At 47.0% G+C, this 26,772-nt stretch overlaps 1 protein-coding gene across 7 annotated transcripts in view; it reads right to left on the bottom strand.

Moving 5' to 3' along the window:
- LOC134969376 (uncharacterized) overlaps positions 1-26,772 on the bottom strand; it is a 229,414-nt gene that overhangs the window by 18,267 nt on the left and 184,375 nt on the right. For 4 of the 7 annotated variants that reach the window (XR_010189463.1, XM_063945301.1, XM_063945300.1 and 1 more), the window contains one exon: positions 14,561-14,690. The exons of the other annotated variants lie outside the window; for them this stretch is intronic. Coding sequence is in view for 3 of the 4 variants with exons in the window: in XM_063945301.1 (XP_063801371.1) it covers positions 14,561-14,621 (61 nt within the window). In the remaining variant the exon portion in view is untranslated. The remainder of the gene's footprint in view (positions 1-14,560; positions 14,691-26,772) is intronic. 7 annotated transcript variants of the gene reach the window in all.

The following is a 26,772-nucleotide window of genomic DNA, read 5'->3' as shown; positions in this document are numbered from 1 at the left end:
CAAGATCCACTTCCACCTCGTGCTGAAGCTGCTGCCACTAGTCATGGCCGAGACGATGAAATGCCAGCAACGTCGTCTGCCAAGGCCGATGCCCAATGGCATAGTACAGAGCATGTCAAAACCAAAACACCAAATATCAGTAAAAAAAGGACTCCAAAACCTAAAATAAAATTGTCGGAGGAGAAGCGTAAACTTGCCAATATGCCATTTACCACACGGAGTGGCAAGGAACGGCTGAGGCCCTGGCCTATGTTCATGGCTAGTGGTTCAGCTTCACATGAGGATGGAAGCACTCAGCCTCTCGCTAGAAAACTGAAAAGACTCAAGCTGGCAAAAGCACCGCAAAGAACTGTGCGTTCTTTGAAATCCCAAATCCACAAGGAGAGTCCAATTGTGTCGGTTGCGATGCCTGACCTTCCCAACACTGGACGTGAAGAGCATGCGCCTTCCACCATTTGCACGCCCCCTGCAAGTGCTGGAAGGAGCACCCGCAGTCCAGTTCCTGATAGTCAGATTGAAGATGTCAGTGTTGAAGTACACCAGGATGAGGAGGATATGGGTGTTGCTGGCGCTGGGGAGGAAATTGACCAGGAGGATTCTGATGGTGAGGTGGTTTGTTTAAGTCAGGCACCCGGGGAGACACCTGTTGTCCGTGGGAGGAATATGGCCGTTGACATGCCAGGTGAAAATACCAAAAAAATCAGCTCTTCGGTGTGGAGGTATTTCACCAGAAATGCGGACAACAGGTGTCAAGCCGTGTGTTCCCTTTGTCAAGCTGTAATAAGTAGGGGTAAGGACGTTAACCACCTCGGAACATCCTCCCTTATACGTCACCTGCAGCGCATTCATAATAAGTCAGTGACAAGTTCAAAAACTTTGGGTGACAGCGGAAGCAGTCCACTGACCAGTAAATCCCTTCCTCTTGTAACCAAGCTCACGCAAACCACCCCACCAACTCCCTCAGTGTCAATTTCCTCCTTCCCCAGGAATGCCAATAGTCCTGCAGGCCATGTCACTGGCAATTCTGACGAGTCCTCTCCTGCCTGGGATTCCTCCGATGCATCCTTGCGTGTAACGCCTACTGCTGCTGGCGCTGCTGTTGTTGCCGCTGGGAGTCGATGGTCATCCCAGAGGGGAAGTCGTAAGCCCACTTGTACTACTTCCAGTAAGCAATTGACTGTTCAACAGTCCTTTGCGAGGAAGATGAAATATCACAGCAGTCATCCTACTGCAAAGCGGATAACTGAGTCCTTGACAACTATGTTGGTGTTAGACGTGCGTCCGGTATCCGCCGTTAGTTCACAGGGAACTAGACAATTTATTGAGGCAGTGTGCCCCCGTTACCAAATACCATCTAGGTTCCACTTCTGTAGGCAGGCGATACCGAGAATGTACACGGACGTCAGAAAAAGACTCACCAGTGTCCTAAAAAATGCAGTTGTACCCAATGTCCACTTAACCACGGACATGTGGACAAGTGGAGCAGGGCAGGGTCAGGACTATATGACTGTGACAGCCCACTGGGTAGATGTATGGACTCCCGCCGCAAGAACAGCAGCGGCGGCACCAGAAGCAGCATCTCGCAAACGCCAACTCTTTCCTAGGCAGGCTACGCTTTGTATCACCGCTTTCCAGAATACGCACACAGCTGAAAACCTCTTACGGCAACTGAGGAAGATCATCGCGGAATGGCTTACCCCAATTGGACTCTCCTGTGGATTTGTGGCATCGGACAACGCCAGCAATATTGTGTGTGCATTAAATATGGGCAAATTCCAGCACGTCCCATGTTTTGCACATACCTTGAATTTGGTGGTGCAGAATTTTTTAAAAAACGACAGGGGCGTGCAAGAGATGCTGTCGGTGGCCAGAAAAATTGCGGGACACTTTCGGCGTACAGGCACCACGTACAGAAGACTGGAGCACCACCAAAAACTACTGAACCTGCCCTGCCATCATCTGAAGCAAGAAGTGGTAACGAGGTGGAATTCAACCCTCTATATGCTTCAGAGGTTGGAGGAGCAGCAAAAGGCCATTCAAGCCTATACAATTGAGCACGATATAGTAGGTGGAATGCACCTGTCTCAAGTGCAGTGGAGAATGATTTCAACGTTGTGCAAGGTTCTGATGCCCTTTGAACTTGCCACACGTGAAGTCAGTTCAGACACTGCCAGCCTGAGTCAGGTCATTCCCCTCATCAGGCTTTTGCAGAAGAAGCTGGAGGCATTGAAGAAGGAGCTAAAAGGGAGCGATTCCGCTAGGCATGTGGGACTTGTGGATGCAGCCCTTAATTCGCTTAACAAGGATTCACGGGTGGTCAATCTGTTGAAATCAGAGCACTACATTTTGGCCACCGTGCTCGATCCTAGATTTAAAGCCTACCTTGGATCTCTCTTTCCGGCAGACACAGGTCTGCTGGGGTTGAAAGACCTGCTGGTGACAAAATTGTCAAGTCAAGCGGAACGCGACCTGTCAACATCTCCTCCTTCACATTCTCCCGCAACTGGGGGTGCGAGGAAAAGGCTCAGAATTCCGAGCCCACCCGCTGGCGGTGATGCAGGGCAGTCTGGAGCGACTGCTGATGCTGACATCTGGTCCGGACTGAAGGACCTGACAACGATTACGGACATGTCGTCTACTGTCACTGCATATGATTCTCTCAACATTGATAGAATGGTGGAGGATTATATGAGTGACCGCATCCAAGTAGGCACGTCACACAGTCCGTACTTATACTGGCAGGAAAAAGAGGCAATTTGGAGGCCCTTGCACAAACTGGCTTTATTCTACCTAAGTTGCCCTCCCACAAGTGTGTACTCCGAAAGAGTGTTTAGTGCCGCCGCTCACCTTGTCAGCAATCGGCGTACGAGGTTACATCCAGAAAATGTGGAGAAGATGATGTTCATTAAAATGAATTATAATCAATTCCTCCGCGGAGACATTGACCAGCAGCAATTGCCTCCACAAAGTACACAGGGAGCTGAGATGGTGGATTCCAGTGGGGACGAATTGATAATCTGTGAGGAGGGGGATGTACACGGTGATATATCGGAGGGTGAAGATGAGGTGGACATCTTGCCTCTGTAGAGCCAGTTTGTGCAAGGAGAGATTAATTGCTTCTTTTTTGGGGGGGGTCCAAACCAACCCGTCATATCAGTCACAGTCGTGTGGCAGACCCTGTCACTGAAATGATGGGTTGGTTAAAGTGTGCATGTCCTGTTTTGTTTATACAACATAAGGGTGGGTGGGAGGGCCCAAGGACAATTCCATCTTGCACCTCTTTTTTCTTTTCTTTTTCTTTGCATCATGTGCTGATTGGGGAGGGTTTTTTGGAAGGGACATCCTGCGTGACACTGCAGTGCCACTCCTAGATGGGCCCGGTGTTTGTGTCGGCCACTAGGGTCGCTAATCTTACTCACACAGTCAGCTACCTCATTGCGCCTCTTTTTTTCTTTGCGTCATGTGCTGTTTGGGGAGGGTTTTTTGGAAGGGACATCCTGCGTGACACTGCAGTGCCACTCCTAGATGGGCCCGGTGTTTGTGTCGGCCACTAGGGTCGCTAATCTTACTCACACAGTCAGCTACCTCATTGCGCCTCTTTTTTTCTTTGCGTCATGTGCTGTTTGGGGAGGGTTTTTTGGAAGGGCCATCCTGCGTGACACTGCAGTGCCACTCCTAGATGGGCCCGGTGTTTGTGTCGGCCACTAGGGTCGCTAATCTTACTCACACAGCTACCTCATTGCGCCTCTTTTTTTCTTTGCGTCATGTGCTGTTTGGGGAGGGTTTTTTGGAAGGGCCATCCTGCGTGACACTGCAGTGCCACTCCTAGATGGGCCCGGTGTTTGTGTCGGCCACTAGGGTCGCTAATCTTACTCACACAGCTACCTCATTGCGCCTCTTTTTTTCTTTGCGTCATGTGCTGTTTGGGGAGGGTTTTTTGGAAGGGACATCCTGCGTGACACTGCAGTGCCACTCCTAGATGGGCCCGGTGTTTGTGTCGGCCACTAGGGTCGCTAATCTTACTCACACAGTCAGCTACCTCATTGCGCCTCTTTTTTTCTTTGCGTCATGTGCTGTTTGGGGAGGGTTTTTTGGAAGGGCCATCCTGCGTGACACTGCAGTGCCACTCCTAGATGGGCCCGGTGTTTGTGTCGGCCACTAGGGTCGCTAATCTTACTCACACAGCTTCCTCATTGCGCCTCTTTTTTTCTTTGCGTCATGTGCTGTTTGGGGAGGGTTTTTTGGAAGGGCCATCCTGCGTGACACTGCAGTGCCACTCCTAGATGGGCCCGGTGTTTGTGTCGGCCACTAGGGTCGCTAATCTTACACAGCTACCTCATTGCGCCTCTTTTTTTCTTTGCGTCATGTGCTGTTTGGGGAGGGTTTTTTGGAAGGGACATCCTGCGTGACACTGCAGTGCCACTCCTAGATGGGCCCGGTGTTTGTGTCGGCCACTAGGGTCGCTTATCTTACTCACACAGCGACCTCGGTGCAAATTTTAGGACTAAAAATAATATTGTGAGGTGTGAGGTATTCAGAATAGACTGAAAATGAGTGTAAATTATGGTTTTTGAGGTTAATAATACTTTGGGATCAAAATGACCCCCAAATTCTATGATTTAAGCTGTTTTTTAGTGTTTTTGGAAAAAAACACCCGAATCCAAAACACACCCGAATCCGACAAAAAAAATTCGGTGAGGTTTTGCCAAAACGCGTTCGAACCCAAAACACGGCCGCGGAACCGAACCCAAAACCAAAACACAAAACCCGAAAAATTTCAGGCGCTCATCTCTAATATATACATCCATACACTGCCTCCATACATACACACATATATACAGTACATCCATACACTGCCTCCATACATACACACACATATATACATCCATACACTGCCTCCATACATAAATACAGTACATTCATACACTGCCTCCATACACATATACATTCATACATACACACATATATACAGCCATACACTACCTTCATACATACATCCATCCATACACTACCTCCATACATACACACATATATACAGCCATACACTGCCTCCATACATATATACAGTACATCCATACACTGCCTCCGTACGTACGTACGTACGTACGTACGTACGTACGTACGTACGTACGTACATACACACATATATACAATACATCGGTACACTGCCTCCATACGTACATATATACATTCATACACTGCCTCCGTACGTACACAGCCTCCATACATACCTCCATACACTGCCTCCATATGTATATACATATATACATACACTGCCTCCATACATACATACATACATCCACTGCCTCCATACATACATCCACTGCCTCCATACATACATCCATATACTGCCTCCATACATACATCCATACACTGCCTCCATACATACATCCATACACTGCCTCCGTACATACGTATGTACGTACGTACGTACGTACATACACACACACATATATACAATACATCGGTACACTGCCTCCATACACATATACATTCATACATACACACATATATACAGCCATACACTACCTACATACATAAATCCATACACTACCTCCATACATACATCCATAAACTGCCTCCGTACGTACGTACGTACGTACGTACATACATACACACATATATACAATACAGCGATACACTGCCTCCATACATATATACATACATACATACATTCATACACACACTGCACCGTACGTACGTACGTATATACATCCATACACTGCCTCCATACATACACACATATATACATCCATACACTACCTCCATACATATATACAGTACATCCATACATACGTACGTACGTACATATATACACACATATATACAATACATCGGTACACTGCCTCCATACGTACATATATACATTCATACACTGCCTCCGTACGTACACAGCCTCCATACATACCTCCATACACTGCCTCCATATGTATATACATATATACATACACAGCCTCCATACATACATCCATATACTGCCTCCATACATACATCCATACACTGCCTCCATACATACATCCATACACTGCCTCCGTACGTACATACATATATACAATACATCGGTACACTGCCTCCATACACATATACATTCATACATACACACATATATACAGCCATACACTACCTACATACATAAATCCATACACTACCTCCATACATACATCCATAAACTGCCTCCGTACGTACGTACGTACGTACGTACATACATACACACATATATACAATACAGCGATACACTGCCTCCATACATACATACATACATATATACATTCATACACACACTGCACCGTACGTACGTACGTACGTACGTATATACATCCATACACTGCCTCCATACATACACACATATATACATCCATACACTACCTCCATACATATATACAGTACATCCATACGTACGTACGTACGTACGTACGTACGTACGTACGTACGTACGTACGTATATACACACATATATACAATACATCGGTACACTGCCTCCATACGTACATATATACATTCATACACTGCCTCCGTACGTACACAGCCTCCATACATACCTCCATACACTGCCTCCATATGTATATACATATATACATACATACACTGCCTCCATACATACATATATCCATCCACTGCCTCCATACATACATCAATACACTGCCTCCATATGTACATACATATATAAATACATACATAGCCTCCATACATACACACATACATACACTGTCTCCATACATCTATATACACATAATGTCTTCATACATACTGTACATAAATCCAACCCCCCTCCCCCCTTCAGTGCACACTTTTGCAACTACCAGTTCCCCCGGGGTGTGACTCCAGGCAGCCACTACTCCGGGTGCCCCACCATCGCACCAAGGAAGCGACATCTTACCGCTGGCCAGGAAGCTGTACTGTTCCCCGCTGCTGCCACCATCTTCCGGCTCACTGCTGCTGTTGCTGCCGGCGGCTCCATAGTGCAGAGCAGCAGGTGAGGGACGGACGGGCGGCTGCTGCTGGCGGGGAGGCACTGTTCCTGGTGCTGCCGCCGGCTCCGAGTTCACAGTGCGCTGCAGATAGCGCGAGGTGGGCGCCTGCTTCTGCCTCCCCCGCGGGCGCCTGCTCCTGCCTGATGCCGCACTTATCCTCAATACCCTCCGGAACCCACAGAATTATATTTAAAAAAACAAACAAACGGTGCCGTGGGTTGTGGGGGGAAAGTGGAGGCCGCTCACTCCTAGTTGTGCTGCTAAGTGCCGCCCTCCAGCGGCCGGCGCTCTAGGCAGCTGCCTAAAGCTGCCTAGTGGTAGCGCCGGCCCTGCAACAGACTGACACCAATCTGCATGCTTGCTAATCCTCTGATTTGGCATCTGCTCGAGCACCTAACTCCCGCTTTAGCACGACGTTACTTATGGTACTGCTTTCCCACTACTTCTGGTTTGCCTACTCCAACCAGTTTACTCAACATTCAGAAATATTTCTCTAAACTGCCATATTTCTCTAAACTGCCATATCATTGGATGAGCTGGACGAACGCTGGAACTACAACTTGCTCACTATTGATGTAAGGCACTTACACTGTTGCTTACATGGGTGTGGTATGATTTGCCAGCGCTTGGGATCCCGGTGCCCAGCATACCAGCGCCAGGATCCCGACGGCAGGAATGCCAGCAGTGGGGTGAGCGCAAAAGAGACCCTTGCGGGCTTGCTGCGCTCACCACACTGCAGGCATGCTGGTGCACTATCCGCGCCGCACTATTTATTCTCCCTCCAGGGGTGTCATGGACACCCCAAGAGGGAGAATACTTATCAGTATACCGACGGTCAGGATTCCGGCGTCGATATGCTGAGCGTCGGAATCCCAACAGCCGGTATATCAAGTGCCACCCGCATACATAGCTACTCACTATTCTCTACAGTCAAGAGGAGTACTGGTTTAACTTGGGTACTGTGTTTATTAATCACTACTGCCCCTTAAAATATGCAGAAAATGCTGTTTAAGGGCAGAATTACGTGCCGTTGGAATGTACTCAGGGGCATAACTCCCAGAGGCAATGGAGACGCCTGCATCCAGGCTCCAGGATGGGCACTGCACGTACAGCAGCACCTGTATGGTTCACAGCGTGATCCAAGTGTGACCGCTGTTCTTCCAATGGAACTCTGCCGCACATCTGCTACTGCTGCATAGTTTCTTGGCTCTATCCCAGGAGACTTGCTAAAACCTGTAATAGAGGACATGCTGGTTCTTATCTGGTACTGCTCAGCCTGTGCTGCAGCAAGCAATGGTGCACCCGCCCCTTCAGCTGAAATGTGAGATGGGACCCACCGGTGATCGCTGATTCTGCATGCTGCATACGGCTGAATCTCGTGACATTGACCATGACCCACCGGCTGTTGTGTGCTCAGCCATAGATATCCTTAAAACTTGGACCTGGGTGTCTTGAGGTCTGAGTTTGGAAGTCTCTGCATTAGTCCATTGGGGGCAGCCTGCCGGGAGGGATCTTGCAATCCCTCGCTGGTGGGCTGCAGGAAGTCCTGCAAGCATAGTATCTGTTTCCGCATTGTGCATGCTCATCTGAAAAGTCATGTATGCGTAGTATCTGCAAATGGGGCCAGGAGATATTTATAAATACTTTTAAGCAAATAAACAATCTGCAAACCCTAATAGTGATGTCAACATTTTCACTATGTTGGCTCAATGCCCATTCACATTTCCCAGATGTCGACATGTATGATGCAGATAGAAGAAAGGATAGATATACACACTCCAGCGCTAAGGAGAGTACCACATTCACAATTTATGCTCAAAAAACTCCATACAAAACACTTATCACCAGTGTGAAGAATAAGTTGAATAATAATACTTAACGTTAAGGGAGTAATAAACACAAAGTTTGGATTGAGCTTGATATTATTTCCGTAATGGCAAATGCAGCATATGACGGGTGCATCAATTCCAGGTGTGCAATGGATCTTTCATGTAGACTCCATAGTAAGGCAAATGGCACCATAAAAAAGAAATATAAATAGTGCAAGTATGTAAAAACAAACAAAGTTTTAATACAAGTATGCACTTACAAACATTTGACAAAACACAGCATGATGGGTTCCCCACTGGCAAAACAGCATAGGTAGGCTCCTGATGTTCGAGGAATTTCCAACACTCACTTCCGGAATGTGAGTGCTGCAGCAAACCCACGATCTCCAGCCACGCAGGGTGTCCCTCCTAAAGCCACGCTAGACGTGTTTCAGACCAAAGTCCTTCCTCAGTAGCGTGGCTTGTGCTCTCCTAGTTGTCCTTATATTGAGAGGAGACAGGTGTTCCCAGTCCCCGCTGATCGGCGCCGTCTGCGCACCGTGCATGCGCGTCAAGACCGGAACCGTAAGTGACATCGCGATTTGCGTTCCACTCAGCCGGAAGTAATAAGCTTGCGTTTCACAGTCCGTTTCTATGACAGAAGTCACTAAAGACAGTCCAAATACCAGTTCATCATAGTAAAACCGGAGCTATGTCTTTTGTGCAGTCAGAATGTACTGCACTTTGGGACAGCCCTCATCTCTGGATTAGCACCCCACCCACTGCCTCTCAGGCTTTTAAACAGGGAACCAGCACATTCTGACTGCACAAAAGACATAGCTCCGGTTTTACTATGATGAACTGGTATTTGGACTGTCTTTAGTGACTTCTGTCATAGAAACGGACTGTGGAACGCAAGCTTATTACTTCCGGCTGAGTGGAACGCAAATCGCGATGTCACTTCCGGTTCCGGTCTTGACGCGCATGCACGGCGCGCGGACGGCGCCGATCAGCGGGGACTGGGAACACCTGTCTCCTCTCAATATAAGGACAACTAGGAGAGCACAAGCCACGCTACTGAGTAAGGACTTTGGTCTGAAACGCGTCTAGCGTGGCTTTAGGAGGGACACCCTGCGTGGCTGGAGATCGTGGGTTTGCTGCAGCACTCACATTCCGGAAGTGAGTGTTGGAAATTCCACGAACATCAGGAGCCTACCTATGCTGTTTTGCCAGTGGGGAACCCATCATGCTGTGTTTTGTCAAATGTTTGTAAGTGCATACTTGTATTAAAACTTTGTTTGTTTTTACATACTTGCACTATTTATATTTCTTTTTTATGGTGCCATTTGTCTTACTATGGAGTCTACATGAAAGATCCATTGCCCACCTGGAACTGATGCACCCGTCATATGCTGCATTTGCCATTACGGAAATAATATCAAGCTCAATCCAAACTTTGTGTTTATTACTCCCTTAACGTTAAGTATTATTATTCAACTTATTCTTCACACTGGTGATAAGTGTTTTGTATGGAGTTTTTTGAGCATAAATTGTGAATGTGGTACTCTCCTTAGCGCTGGAGTGTGTATATCTATCCTTTCTTCTATCTACTGTTTCTGAGTAACTTGGATGCGTTACTCCGATATACATAACTAGCTGCAATATAGGGGTTTTTTTTTGCGCACCAAAACTGGAAATATTTTGTTCACTATAGACATGTATGATGCAGACACAGTTACAATACTGACCTCACTTGTCGATATGACTGCAGTGCATACCCAACTACCCCCATGCAATCAATAGGAAAGACATTTAACACTTGACAATAAAAAATGTTATACTACGCAATGACTACGTCATTTGTTTCTAATGAATAAAACAAATGGAAATTAATTAGTACTTTAATGTAAGATTATATGATAGCCTCACTCAATGTTTAAAACATGCTTTTAGTTGATAGATTGCCTTAAGCATTGCAGCCTGATTTTTTTATTGTCTGGTATTAAGTGTCCAACCCGGTAAAACATCACATCCAACTTGTAACTGTCTCTTTGGAAATTCCATTAGTATACAGTAAGTGCATCTGCTGTGTGGGACTTCATTTTATTTCTTGTAATGTTTTCCATGAACAGATTGTGATGTTGTTCACTTGACTGTGGGTAAAATGGACCAATGATTTTAATTTCTAAACTATGGGGGTAATTCTGAGTTGATCGCAGCAGCAAGTTTGTTAGCAGTTGGGCAAAACCATGTGCACTGCAGGGGGGGGCAGATATAACATGTGCAGAGAGAGTTAGATTTGGGGGGGTTATATTGTTTCTGTGCAGGGTAAATACTGGCTGCTTTATTTTTACACTGCAATTTAGCTTTCAGTTTGAACACACCACACCCAAATCTAACTCTCTCTGCACATGTTACATCTGCCCCCCCTGCAGTGCACATGGTTTTGCCCAACTGCTAAAAAATTTCCTGCTGCGATCAACTTGGAATTACCCCCTATATTCTGAGAAATAAATTTCTTCAGTTAAAAGGCCACTAATACCACTTTTACACTCGCAGGAAAGTTCATTCCCGGGAATGTGTCCCGGTATATTTGCCGGGACACATTCCCGGGAATGACCCTTTCACATTAGCGGGCTGACCCGGCATATTGCCGGGTCAGTGACGTCACCGCCGAGTCTCCCAGAGGCGGTGCTTGGAGATAATCTTCTCCAAGCACCGCCTCCTCCTATGAAGAGAACGGGTGCCGGGTCGCCTTGACCCGGTATACCCGTTTACACTGGCAGCTTCCCGGGACGGTCCCGGGTTCAACCCTGCTTTTGACCTGGGATGAAATCCCGGGATGCTCGTCCCGGGAAATTGTCCCTGTACCCATTTAAACTGAGAAGAATCCCGGGATGATGCGCGTTCACGTGCAATATCCCGGGATTTTTCTGCGAGTGTAAAAGGGGTAAGTATGTTAATTTAAAATACTGTATGTATAACACTCACAATTACAGATATTGTCTAACACACAGGTTTTCAAACTCGGTCCTTAGGACCCCAAACTGTTCATATTTTCCAGGTCTCCTCACAGAATCGCAAGTGAAATAATTAGCTCCACCTGTGGATGTTTTAAAGTGTGTCAGTGAGTAATGACTACACCTGTGCACCTGCTAGGTGACCTGAAAATGCGAACTGTGGGGGGACAGAGTTTGAGAACCACTGGTCTAAAACATCTTTAATCAAACTGGAATTTAAGATAATCCGTAGAGTTCATTGGGCCTAATTCAGACCTGATCGTAGATGTGCTAAATTTAGCACATCTACGATCAGTCACAAAGACATGCGGGGGGATGCCCAGCACAGGGCTAGTCTGCCCCGCATGTCAGGCCCGACCCCCGCACAAGTACAAAAGCATCGCACAGCGGCGATGCGCAGTTCACATACCTCCCAACATGACCCTCTCCAGGAGGGACACAATGCTCTGCTCTGCTTCTGGACTTTCCTCTTACTTTATGATTGTCTGCACCTGTGTTGAACAGGTTAATGTATATGAAAGGTGTTTCAGCACAGGTGATGGCAATCATAAATAAGAAGGAAGCCCAGGAGCAGAGCATTCTGTCCCTCCTGGAGGAGGTGTTGGGAGGTATGAGTTCAGACCTGATCGGCTGCTGTGCGTTTTATCAGGTCTGAATTAGGCCCATTGACCTGTAGCCAAGTGCTTTCCAACTGTGGGAGTCATTCTTACCTGAACGCTCACTGCAGTTCTTTGCAGCGCAGCGTTCAGGTCAGAACTGCACATGCGCCAGCGCCGCAGTGTGCCGGCGCATGGCTGACAGCCGGCGGCTGTCGTTGCCCTGCGATCGCCTCTGCCTGATTGACAGGCAGAGGCAGTCGCTGGGTGGGAGGGGGCGGCACGGCGGCATTTGGCCGCCATTTTGTGGGCATGATCCAGCCAACGCAGGCGTGACAGTACCGTGTGGGGGGCGGGTCGCAGCAGCTGCGTGACGTCACATGCAGGTGGATGCGAGCCGGGCAGCGACGAGTAGCTCCCGGCCAGCTGCAGGAGCTGTGCTGGCTGGGAGTTACTATACAAGTACAAAAGCATCGCCACTGTGCGATGCTTTTGTACTTGTGCCGGGGGGAGGGGTGGCCTGACATGCGGGACGGACTAGCCCTGTGCTGGGCGTCCCCCTGCATGTCAGGGAAGATGATCATAGTTGTGCTACATTTAGCACAGCAACGATCAGGTCGGAATGACCCCCTTAATCCTTACATTTTAAGTACATTTATACTCCCTCAAGACCCATGGACATCTTAATATTATCTGCCTGGTACAGTAGTTCATTGTCTCTATTGGCTCCTACTTAACAATATGGTATTTAACATACAGATGAAATAAAAACAAAAACTTGTTCAGCTGAACACTTTTCATTGCAGTTTCTTCATACCGATCCCCTACTTAAAAAATCAGTGACCCCTACTCCTGCAAGGCTCCCACATTTACTACAATGAAGTTGTTAGCGGAGCTGCTGCAGCAGAGAGCTACTGTATGTAGCTCTCTGTATAGAGAGTGTCCCGGGGGAGCTGCTGGCTGCGCATGCTCAGCCATAGTAGCTCCCTCCGTCCTCACACAGTGCCACCAGTCTGCTTCCGCCTCCCAGCCCATGATGAATGGTACAGTACATTTAAATATGGTAGATGCTAGAATCAAGTGGGCTAAGGGACCTTTTCCGTCTGGGGGAGGAGTCACAACACAAGGGGGAGGAGCAAGGCCAGCGGGATAGTTCCTCTACTATCCACGCCAACAACTATTACCTTTAGTAATCAGGTGGTGAGCGGAGGGTACTTTTCGGGTACTCTGTTCGCCCGTAGCCCCTCCCCCTGGTGACGTGACTCCTCCCCTAGATACGTCAGAAGGTCCCCTCTCCCACTCCGAAATAGAATCAACCATTTACATATGTGTGTGTGCAATATATATATATATATATATATATATATATATATACACATATATATATATATAGATATAGATATATAGCCCAGATGATTGTCCGGCACTCCAACACCTCCAACAGCTGCTGTGGTGCCCGCTCAGTGTAATAGACATGCACCAAGAAGATGAGTCGCACTCACAGACTGGTAGATAGCATAAACACTCCGGCGTCAGACCAAAATAAGTCACATAGCCTGGATGTATCTCCAACGTTTCTTGGCCCTCATTCCGAGTTGTTCGCTCGGTATTTTTCATCGCATCGCAATGAAAATCCGCTTAGTACGCATGCGCAATGTTCGCACTGCGACTGCGCCAAGTAACTTTGCTATGTAGAAAGTAATTTTACTCACGGCTTTTTCATCGCTCCGGCGATCGTAATGTGATTGACAGGAAATGGGTGTTACTGGGCGGAAACACGGCGTTTCAGGGGCGTGTGGCTGAAAACGCTACCGTTTCCGGAAAAAACGCAGGAGTGGCCGGAGAAACGGTGGGAGTGCCTGGGCGAACGCTGGGTGTGTTTGTGACGTCAACCAGGAACGACAAGCACTGAACTGATCGCACAGGCAGAGTAAGTCTGAAGCTACTCCAAAACTGCTACGAGGTTTGTGATCGCAATATTGCGATTACTTCGGTCGCACTTTTAAGAAGCTAAGATACACTCCCAGTAGGCGGCGGCTTAGCGTGTGTAACTCTGCTACATTCGCATTGCGACCGATCAACTCGGAATGAGGGCCCATGTCTTTATGACATTTTTTCAAGGATAAAAACAAACAATGAAATGTATCACACTTTTAAACACTCACCCAGGTTTGTGCGCTGGCTGCCGTCCCGCTCCACGGAGAGACGTGATGACGTCACTGACATGCGACTAGCGCTGACGTACCGTCTCTAGGCAACGCGGACGTATTGCTGATAGTGCTACCATCACCATAGCTACATACAATAAACAAAAAAACAAAAAACACGTAGAAGCTGTCACCACACTGCAAACAGACCATGCAGCTAAAATTATCTACTTGATACAATGTATCTGCAATACTATTAGACTGACTGCATGAAAAATACTATTAATACAGACTAGGTAAACAAATACTATTAATGCAGGCTGGAAGACAAAACGGATTATACTCAAATAAAGCAATTAAAGGAACATTGCTCATTTAATCCTGACGGGTGCAAAGTCTGTAATTTATATATCCACATTGATTCCTTTTGCAATAATAGACGTCCCCTGTCCCCCCCTCTATTGTTGAGGGGTACATGGTCTATCATTTTGTATTTTAAACTCGCCAGATTGTGTCTGAAGTTCTTGAAATGTCTGGCCACTGGTTGATCTTGATCCGTTCCTTCTAGGGCTTGTCTGATGGCCGTTCTGTGCATGGCCATGCGTTCCTTGAATTGTCTGATCGTTTTACCGATGTATAATAGTCCGCATGGACATTTAATGTAGTATATAACATACTTGGATGAGCAGGTTAAAGGATATCTGATCTTGTACAATTTGCCTGACCTAGGGTGTGAGAACGTGTCTCCCGTGTCGAGATAGTTGCATGTAGTGCACCCGAGACAGCGGTAGTTACCCGGTTTTCTGGATAGAAAATGTTCCGAAGGTGTACCCTTTAATTTGGAAACATCATTGTGTACTACATAGTTCTTTATGTTCTTGCCCCGTCGCTGGCCAATCATCAAATGTTTGTTATAGAGAGCTGGTAATTCTTGTTCTGAATTCACCAAGGGCCATAATCTTTTGGCAGCTGAATTGATCTCTCCACTAGCCGTGGAAAAATCCGTGACCCAGATCATTGAGTCATGATGATCCGAAGCAAGTTTTTCTTCCAAAGATTTGTTCCTGGACATGGATAACACTTGAAGCATGATTTTCTTTAGGGATATAGGGTTGTATCCCCTAGCAATGAATTTGTTCATCATCAGGTTGAGTTGTATTTTGAGATCCTGGGGATCACTGCAAATTCTGAGGGCACGCATGAACTGTGAAAATGGCAATCCTTGTTTTAGAGACCATGGATGATGACTTTCAGCTCTCAAAAGTGTATTGCGGTCGGTTGGTTTATGATACACTGTCGTGTTGAACCGTCCATCCTGCATTGTAATGGAGACGTCTAGAAAGTGGATAGTACAGTTACTGGTCGTATATGTAAATTTGATGCTATCATCCGCTTGATTGATAAATAGCATCATCGAGGAAAACTGTTCTTTACTTCCAGTCCATATGACAAAGATGTCGTCTATATATCTATAGAAACTGTGGATGGGTAATCCAAATCTGGGGTCTGAAAAAAACAAATCTTGCTCTAAGGCAAACATGAACGCATTAGCGTAGCTGGGTGCTACGCAAGAACCCATCGCACAGCCAAGTCTTTGGATATAAAATTTCCCATCATATTGGAAATAATTCCTAGTCAAGGTCAGTTCGAGAAGGGACATGAAAAAATCTAAATCAGGACCATTATATGATGAATTATTGGTAAGAAGCCTCCTAGTGGCAGCCAACCCTCTGTCATGCGGAATGCTGGTATAGAGGCTTATCACATCTATGGTGGCCATCCACCAGTGAGACTCCACCTGAGGGATGTTTAATAATTTTAATAAAAAGGATGTGGTGTCTTTCAGATATGTTCTTTCGTTCTGAATTACGGGCTGCAAATGAAAGTCAAGGAATTTTGAAATTCCATAAAACAAAGAATCTCGGGCGGAGATGATTGGCCTACCCGGAGGGTTGCTTGCATCTTTATGTAATTTGGGTATAGTATAGATCAACGGGATCTTGGGATAATCAACAGTGAGCGAGTCTTGTATCTTCTGTGTGATGATGTTATTCACAACTGCTGCAGAGAGGAGAGTATCAAGTTCCTTCTTAAAGATGAGAGTAGGGTCAGCATCCAATAGCCCATACACCTTTGGATCGTTTAACTGTCTTTCAATTTCAGATTTATATTGAGAAAGATCCTGGATAATAATGCCCCCGCCTTTGTCGGCTGGGCGGATAGTGATATCGGTGTAGGCACTCAAACTCTTGAGGGCGATTTTCTCACCCTTGGTCAGATTGCTATGTGTAGGATGCTTCACCTCGGCACATTTTTCCATAGACTTACCCAGCTGAGAGGTAAAACATCTAATGGCTGGATTATTTGATATAGGATCAAAAGTTGAAGGTTTCTTGATACCCAATTTCTGTATGCGTGGCGGCTGTGTGACACCAAAGTATTCTTTGAGTCTGAGCTGACTATTCAGGTGATAAAGGTCCACTTTGTTCTTGAATTCGTTGGGGTGATTAGTGGGCACAAAAGATAAGCCTTTATTGAGCACCGATATTTCATCCGGTGTGAATTCTCTGGATGACAAATTGAATACTACGTTTTCTTCTTGTATTTGCGCTTTCCTTTGCCTTGCCCACTCTCCTCCGCGTCTGGTCCGAGGTCTTCCACCGAGCTGGCTTTTGCTCGGGTGGTCACCCCTAAAGGGAGTTTTTTCTTTAACTGGGATTTAGACCGCTTAGATATAGATATATATAGATATACACACGTGTGTGTGTATATATATATATATATACATACTGTGTGTGTGTATGTATATATATATATATATATATATATACATACATACTGTGTGTGTGTGTGTGTGTGTGTGTGTGTGTGTGTGTGTGTGTGTATATATATATATATATATATATATATATATATATACACTCACACATACACACGGAAACCCCGCCGACTAGATCCTGCGTTTGCCTCTGACTGGTCAGAGTAAAGCACAGAAAATTGTGTATGCACAATTTTCTGGCATTTTGTAGCAACACATTTGTACGGCTGCTTTTATGTACAGTAGAGGAATGTAGTGCTCTACACTAAGGGGGTCATTCCGAGTTGATCACAGCCAGCAACATTTTGCTGCTGCTGCGATCAACTAATCCCTGCCTATGGGGGAGTGTATTTTAGCATAAGCAGGGCTGCGATCGCTTGTGCAGCCCTGCTATACTTAAAAAGTTTCCTGCAAAACAAGACCAGCCCTGCAGCTACTTACCCTGCGCGACGGATCCAGCGATAAAGGTCCCAGTCCTGACGTCAGACATCTGCCCTCCGTTCGCCTGGACACGCCTGCGTTCTTCTTACCACTCCCCAAAAACGGCCTCTAACGGTGAGTATCCGCCCCGGAACGCATCTCTGCTGTCAATCTTCTTCCGTCCAGCGCTGCGTCTTTTTTTTTTTGCTGGGCGCTCCGTTGCCTGGCGACGTCCGTCGCTTGGCAACGATGCGCGTGTGCAGTTCCGACCCGTCCACGGCACAGCGAAGAACCGCTGCGTGCGAACGGATCGGAATGACCCCCAAAGGGCCTAATTCAGACCTGATCACTAGCTGGTGATTTTTGCACTGCTGCAAACAGATAGTCGCCGCCTACAGGGGGAGTATATTTTAGCTGTGCAAGTGTGCAAACGCATGTGTAGCCGAGCTGTACAAACAGATCTTGTGCAGTCTCTGCGTAGCCCAGGACTTACTCAGCCGCTGCGATCACTTCAGTCTGTCAGAAACCGGAATTGACGTCAGGATCCCTCCCTGCAAACACATGGACACGCCTGCGTTTTTCAAAACACTCCCAGAAAACGGTCAGTTGACACCCACAAACGCCTTCTTCCTGTCAATCTCCTTGCGAATGCCCGTGCGACTGGATCATTCGCACAAACCCATCACTGAGAGGCAATCCGCTTTGTACCTGTGCAACACGCCTGCGCATTGCAGTGCTTACGCATGCGCAGTTTAGACCTGACCGCCCGCTGTACGAAAACGCAGCCTAGCGATGAAGTCTGAATTACGTATATTTTACAGGGCCACAACTAGTGCTGTGCCAGTTTCGCCTGGCACACAGCACATATGCACTGTGAGCGCAGAGCCACCGGTAACACCTGCTTGGCCGTGCCGCTACCTCTGTGTAGTCCGCCCGCGCACCATGTAGCTCATTGCACCCTGCAGCCCATCAGTGAACTCCAAAGTTGCAAACTGGAAGTTACCACTGAGCCCAAACTCTGAATGCCGACCCGGGAGCAAGGAGCAAGTAAGGTGCAGTATAAAACGGAAACCGGGCACTAACACACTGACAGGAGTCAGACGTGTGGATTACTCCACATTGGGAGCGAACAGCATCAGTGCATGGCCATCAGCTGAAAGTACTGCTTGAGAAACACCCACCTCACCAAGAGGGGCTGTTCTTCACAAAACCACCAATGAAGCAGGAGACTTTTCATTAAGGTACCCAACATAGCACTCATTTCTTCACCAAGTGCACATATGGACTTTTTAATTTAAAATTTATTGTATCTGTGTTAAAATCATAGGACCTAATTTTAAACAAGTATTGAATATGTCTTTGTTGGTGCACCAATAATTTACTGAAGTGTTTTATATTTTTTAAATAAATATTTTGTGTTTTTCATAAATTCGGAGTCCACACACATTTATTGAACACATTTTGTGCCGGGGTAAACCTATTTACTGTACAGTTTCATAAATACAGTGGGGGATGCTGTAGTATTCACCCCATTTGGCATCATAAGAACACACTCATACACCTAATTTACAAGGGGAAGTGCTGATATTTTTGTATATTACAGCTCAGCTGCATTGCCCAGCTACGTATTCTCACATCGGTAGCCAGGCAGCACTGCAGCTTATCTTCACAATCCGGCTCCACCCCAGCATCTTCTGGGTGAGATGTCATCTCTCCTAGACCACTCCTAGTGCCCTGTGCCGCAAAGAGCCGCAGCGTTAGGTCGGAAAGGAGAGGAGGACAGAGACAGTCGACTGGTGGAATCTGCCGCTTTGGAGTCAAACGTAAGTATAACACACACACAAACACTCTCTCTCACTCACTCTCCCTCTCTCTCTCTCCCTCGGGCTGTAAAAGCGGGCTGTATCTGGTGTAATGTGTAAAAGGGGGCTGTATCTGGTGTAATGTGTAAAAGGGATCTCTGTCTGGTGTAATGTGTAAACGGGGCTCTGTCTGGCGTAATGTGTAAAAGGGGCTCTGTCTGGCTTAATGTGTCTAAAGGGGCTCTGTCGGGCGTAATGTGTCAAAGAGGGCTCAGGTGTAATGTGTAAAAGGGGGCTCTACCTGGCATAATGTGTATAAGTGACACTACTGTGTGGCGTAATATGAATTGGTATTATTTTGTGACCACGCCCCTTCCCCATGAAGCTACATTCCTATATTTTTATGGTGCACACTGTCCCTATTTTAAATAGGGGGAGGGAGGGGGCACCAATTCTCTTTCTAGCACAGGGCATCAAAATGTCTAGTTACTGCTCTGATATTTTACTTATGTTTCCTATACATACAATATATAAAACTTGATTTATCTTAGTAGCTGAAACATACACTTCGCAATGTTTTCACACTTCCATTGTTGCAGAGATTGATACACCGCAGTTTTAACAAAGTGCAGCCTGCCTAGCGACAAAGCTTTGAAGAACAGTGGTACCTATTATATATTGAGTCCTTTATCAAGCTCCAGTGGAAGTGGCATAGCATTTATTCTTTACCACTGTGCAGTAAAGTGCCAAGGGAAGTCTGCATTTAGTTACACTAGAGATGAGCAGACTCAGTTTTTTTAAAATCTGAACTTCAGGGATCTGAGTGAATCCAAGCGGCGGCTCGGGTTTCTCCTGCCTTGCTCAGAGAACTGAACCCCCACGAATATCCCGTTCTGAGCCAGAGTCTGACTTGGGACTTTCCGCCAGACTTGGAAACCAGAACGAGGCAAAATGTCATCATCCCGCTGTCGGATTCTCATGGGTTTTAGATTCCATATAAACAGCCGCGCTTCTCCGCCATTTTCACTCCAGACTGGGATAGTGAGGAAGACATACCTCTGTCTCTCTGTAGGTGGTGGCGTCGGGTGGGTCAGTGTGTGCTCTGTAGGGGTGCTGTTCCTGTCACTGTGATGTACTTGTGCTGTTAGGGTTGCTGTCCTGGCTGTAACTGGTGTTTCAAGTGCTCTTAGGGGTGCTGCAGCTGTACATGGGTGTTGCTGTCACTGTTTTGTACAGGGGGCAGGGGCACTGTCCTCCTGTATGCTGTGAAAATACAGGGGTGCGGGCTGTAAAAAATCTGGGGTGCTGCTGTTAAAATAAATGTACACTGGCCCTGTCTTGTATGCAGTAAAAATCTGGGGTGCTGCTGTTAAAATAAATGTACACTGGCCCTGTCTTGTATGCTGTAAAAAATCTGGTGTGCTGCTATTAAAATAAATGTACACTGACCTTGTCTTGTATGCAGTTACAAATCTGGGGTGCAGTGAAAATAAATGTACACTGGCCCTGTTTTGTATGCTATGAAAAATCTGGGGTGCTGCTGTTAAAATAAATGTACACTGGCTCTGTCTTGTATGCTGTAAAAATTCTGGGGTGCAGTGAAAATAAATGTACACTGGCCCTGTCTTCTATGCTGTAAGAATACAGGGGTGCCGTTGTTAAAATAAATGTACACTGGTCCTGTATGATGTAAAAATACAAGGGTGATGCTGTTAAAATAAATGTACACTGGCCCTGTATGCTTTAACAATACAGGGGTGCTGCTGTTAAAATAAAAGTACACTGGTCCTATATGCTGTAAAAATACAGAGATGCTGTTGTTAAAATAATAGTACACTGGTCCTGTATGTGGTAAAAATACAGGGGTGCTGCTGTTAAAATAAATGTACACTGACCCTGTCTTGTATTCTGTAAAATACAGGGGTGCTGTTAAAATAAATATACACTGGTCCTGTATGCTGTAAAATACAGGGGTGCAGTGAAAATAAATGTACACTGGTCCTGTCTTGTATGCTGTAAAATTAGAGGGGTGTTGTGAAAATACAGGGGTGCTGGCACTGTCCGCGGTTGCAATGTCTAGACCTGACCTTCACAACACTATATGGGAAGAGGAGGCTCCTACCACCATTTGCACTCCCTCTGCAAGTGCTGGGAGGAGCACCGCCAGTCCAGTTGCTGATATTGAGACTGAGGATTTCACTGTAGAAGTACACCAGGTTGAGGAGTATATTGGTGTAGCTGGCGCTGAGGAGGATGTTGACGATGAGGATTCTGATGGTGATGTGGTTTCAGTGGAGACAGTTGTTGTCCATGGGATGAAAAAGCTAATAGTCATGCCTGGGCAAAATGCCCAAAAAAACACCTCTTCGGTGTGGTATTATTTCTCCACAAATCCGGACAACAGGTGTCAAGCCATCTGTTGCATTTGTCAATCCATAATAAGTAGGCGTAAGGATGTTAACCACCTAGGAACATCCCCCCTTATACGTCACCTACAGTGCATTCATCATAAGTCATTGTCAAGTTCAGAAACTTTGGGTAATAGCGTAAGCAGTCCACTGACTCCTAAATGATGTGGTTTGTTTGAATATTATTTCTCTGTGAGGATGAGGATGTAAACACTGAAGAGGGGTGGGAATCTGAGGATGAGGACAACATCTTGCCTCTGTAGAGCCAGTTTGTGCAAGGAGAGATTAATTGCTTCTTTTTTGGTGGGGGCCCAAACAAACCAATCATTTCAGCCACAGTCTTGTGGCAGACCCTGTCGCTCAAATGATTGGTTTGTTAAAGTGTGCATGTCTTGTTTATACAACATAAGGGTGGGTGGGTGGGAGGGCCCAAGGACAATTCCATCTTGCACATCTTTTCTTTGCCACATCATTCCAGGGGTGCTGCCCCACTGCCGTTAAGTCCAGGGGGGCTGTTGCCTGTCTGCTGCACTGTGTAATTCTCCAGGGGTGCTGCCTATGCATCCAGGGGTGCTTCCGTATAATTCCAGGGGTGCTGCTGTACTTGATCCTAGGTTTAAAAGAAAGCCTAGAGCAGATATGAAACAAGCTTCAACATCACAAACAGATTTGTGAAAACATAGCCGCAATGGGGGAAATGGAAATTGTTATTTTGACAAAGTGTTTTTTGATAAAGTGGGGAGAGACCACATTTGTGGCCAAAGTCAGAAGAGACTGAATCATAATCCAGCGCAACTGCCGGAGTGGTAAAAGTGAGATTTTCTGATGGAGCATTATAGAGAGGTTCTTCTCAATTATATCATGTTCGGGACTCACTCAAATGAATGGCACCAATTAGTCAATCTTAATTTTGATTTATTATTGATGTTCCACATTTTGGGATTATTTATTTTGAATATGCGCATTTGTTGTACATGGTTCTTTTCCTAAGGGCTGCGTAGGGTTATCGCAAGACCTTGCGGTGTTAGAAGAACAGAGTTTCAGTGATCTTGCATTGCATCAGCTTTCAACTGCAATCAGTGGCGTAACTAAGGGGGGGTCGAGCAGGGTACGTGCCATGGGCACCTTGGCAGGCCCAGCAGAGGGGGGCGCCACTGGCAGCCAGGGCATCATGACCACTCGCCCCCACTACTGTTGCTCTGCTTCGGGCACCCGGGCCGTCCCCCACCCCGCTGCTATGTGATAATGTGAGGGGAGGAGAGCACAGCTCCTCTCCTGCCCCTCAATGTGCTCAGTGTCTAGTCTCCACTCTCCGTCGGCGGCGGGGCGAGTCTCCATGGTTACGTTTGTTAGCCAATCAGAGCTTGCAGACCGGCTCCTGATTGGCTGCCGGTCCACGAGCTCTGGTTGGCTAATGAACCAGCACCAAGATACCCACGGCCAGCAGCCGGAGACCAGACTTCATGGTGCATTGAAGCCGGTCAGGAGAGGCGCTGCGCTGTGCTCTCCTCCCCTCACATTATCACATTGCAGCGGCCATCGTGAGCAGTGGGGGGGACCCAACAATGTGTATCTGGCAGTGGCACTGTGGGGCAATGTGTATCTGGCAGCGGCACTGTGGGGCAATATGTATCACTGTGGGGAAATGTGTGTCTGGCAGTGGCACTGTGGGGCAATGTGTATTTCTGTTGGGCAATGTGTATCTGGCAGTGGCACTGTGGGGCAATGTGTATCTGGCAGTGGCACTGTGGGGCAATGTGTATCTCTGTGGGGCAATGTGTATCTGGCAGTGGCACTGTGGGGCAATGTGTATCTCTGTGGGGCAATGTGTATCTGGCAGTGGCACTGTGGGGCAATGTGTATCTCTGTGGGGCAATGTGTATCTGGCAATATGTATCTGGCACTATGGGGCAATGTGTATCACTGTGGGGCGATGTGTATCTGGAAATGTATATATGGCATTGTGGGGCTATGTGTATCTCTGTGGGGTAATGTGTATCTGGCACTGTGGAGTAATATGTATCACTGTGGGGTAATGTGTATCTGGCACTGTGTGTACTGTGTAAAAAGGGGACTTTGCCTGTGTACTGTGTAAAAAGGGCACTCTGCCTGCTTACTATGTAAAAATAGGATTTTAATTACCTACCGGTAAATCCTTTTCTCGTAGTCCACATTAGTACCATGGGGTATAGACGGGTCCACCAGGAGCCATTGGCACTTTAAGAGTTTGAGAGTGTGGGCTGGCTCCTCCCTCTATGCCCCTCCTACCAGACTCAGTATAGAAACTGTGCACAAGGAGACAGACAACTTTGAGAGAAGGATTTTACACTGATAGTGGCGAGATTCACACCAGCTCACACATACAAGGCACATCAAGCTAACTAGCTTGAACACTCGACAACTGCTGAAACATTACTTACCAAGTAACAATGCAGTACTCAACTAAAACGAAGTTGTACTGAACCAAATAACGATAGCAGGAAAACGAAGCGCTGGGCAGGCGCCCAGCATCCTCTACGGGCTACGAGAAAAGGATTTACCGGGAGGTAATTAAAATCCTATTTTCTCTATCGTCCTAAGTGGATGCTGGGGTTCCTGAAAGGACCATGGGGAATAGCGGCTCCGCAGGAGACAGGGCACAAAAGTAAAGCTTTTACAGGTCAGGTGGTGTGTACTGGCTCCTCCCCCTATGACCCTCCTCCAGACTCCAGTTAGATTTTTGTGCCCGGCCGAGAAGGGTGCAATTCTAGGTGGCTCTCATAAAGAGCTGCTTAGAGAGTTTAGCTTAGGTTTTTTATTTTACAGTGATTCCTGCTGGCAACAGGATCACTGCAACGAGGGACAGAGGGGAGAAGAAGTGAACTCACCTGCGTGCAGGATGGATTGGCTTCTTGGCTACTGGACATGAAGCTCCAGAGGGACGATCACAGGTACAGCCTGGATGGTCACCGGAGCCACGCCGCCGGCCCCCTCACAGATGCTGAAGCAAGAAGAGGTCCAGAATCGGCGGCTGAAGACTCCTGCAGTCTTCTTAAGGTAGCGCACAGCACTGCAGCTGTGCGCCATTTTCCTCTCAGCACACTTCACACGGCAGTCACTGAGGGTGCAGGGCGCTGGGAGGGGGGCGCCCTGGGAGGCAAATGAAAACCTTTAAAAAGGCTAAAAATACCTCACATATAGCCCCAGAGGCTATATGGAGATATTTACCCCTGCCTAAATGTACTAAATAGCGGGAGACGAGCCCGCCGGAAAAGGGGCGGGGCCTATCTCCTCAGCACACGGCGCCATTTTCTGTCACAGCTCCGCTGGTCAGGAAGGCTCCCAGGTCTCTCCCCTGCACTGCACTACAGAAACAGGGTATAACAGAGAGGGGGGGCAAAATAAATGGCAATATATCAATATAAAAGCAGCTATAAGGGAGCACTTAATCATAAGGCTATCCCTGTCATATATAGCGCTTTTTGGTGTGTGCTGGCAGACTCTCCCTCTGTCTCCCCAAAGGGCTAGTGGGTCCTGTCTTCGTATAGAGCATTCCCTGTGTGTCTGCTGTGTGTCGGTACGTGTGTGTCGACATGTATGAGGACGTTATTGGTGTGGAGGCGGAGCAATTGCCAAATATGAGGATGTCACCTCCTAGGGGGTCGACACCAGAATGGATGCCTTTATTTGTGGAATTACGGGATAGCGTCAACTCGCTTAAGCAGTCGTTTGCCGACATGAGGCGGCCGGACACTCAATTAGTGCCTGTCCAGGCGCCTCAAACACCGTCAGGGGCTGTAAAACGCCCCTTGCCTCAGTCGGTCGACACAGACCCAGACACAGGCACTGATTCCGGTGGTGAAGGTGACGAATCAACCGTATTTTCCAGTAGGGCCACACGTTATATGATTTTGGCAATAAAGGAGATGTTACATTTAGCTGATACTACAGGTACCACTAAACAGGGTATTATGTGGGGTGTGAAAAAACTACCAGTAGTTTTTACCGAATCAGAAGAATTAAATGACGTGTGTGATGAAGCGTGGGGTGCCCCGATAAAAAAACTGCTAATTTCAAAGAAGTTATTGGCTTTATACCCTTTCCCGCCAGAGGTTAGGGAGCGCTGGGAAACACCTCCTAGGGTGGACAAAGCGCTAACACGCTTATCAAAACAAGTGGCGTTACCCTCTCCTGAGACGGCCGCACTTAAAGATCCATCAGATAGGAGGATGGAAAATATCCAAAAAGGTATATACACACATGCAGGTGTTATACTACGACCAGCTATTGCGACTGCCTGGATGTGCAGTGCTGGGGTAGTTTGGTCAGAGTCCCTGATCGAAAATATTGATACCCTGGACGGGGACAATATTTTACTGTCGTTAGAACAAATAAAGGATGCATTTCTTTATATGCGTGATGCACAGAGAGATATCTGCACACTGGCATCACGGGTAAGTGCTATGTCCATTTCGGCCAGAAGAGCTTTATGGACACGACAGTGGACAGGCGATGCGTAGAGGAGTTATTTGGGGTCGGTCTATCGGATTTGGTGGCCACGGCTACGGCCGGGAAATCCACCTTTCTACCTCAAGTCACTCCCCAACAGAAAAAGGCACCGACTTTTCAACCGCAGCCTTTTCGTTCCTTTAAAAATAAGAGAGCAAAGGGCTATTCATATCTGCCACGAGGCAGAGGACGAGGGAAGAGACAGCAACAGGCAGCTCCTTCCCAGGAACAGAAGCCCTCCCCGGCTTCTACAAAAGCCTCAGCATGACGCTGGGGCTTCGCAAGCGGACTTGG

This window comes from Pseudophryne corroboree, chromosome 11, assembly GCF_028390025.1.
Source record: "Pseudophryne corroboree isolate aPseCor3 chromosome 11, aPseCor3.hap2, whole genome shotgun sequence".
In the NCBI taxonomy this organism is placed as follows: Eukaryota; Metazoa; Chordata; class Amphibia; order Anura; family Myobatrachidae; genus Pseudophryne; species Pseudophryne corroboree.
Note: the sequence above shows the minus strand (reverse complement) of the source record. Positions and strands in the feature narration are given on the sequence as shown.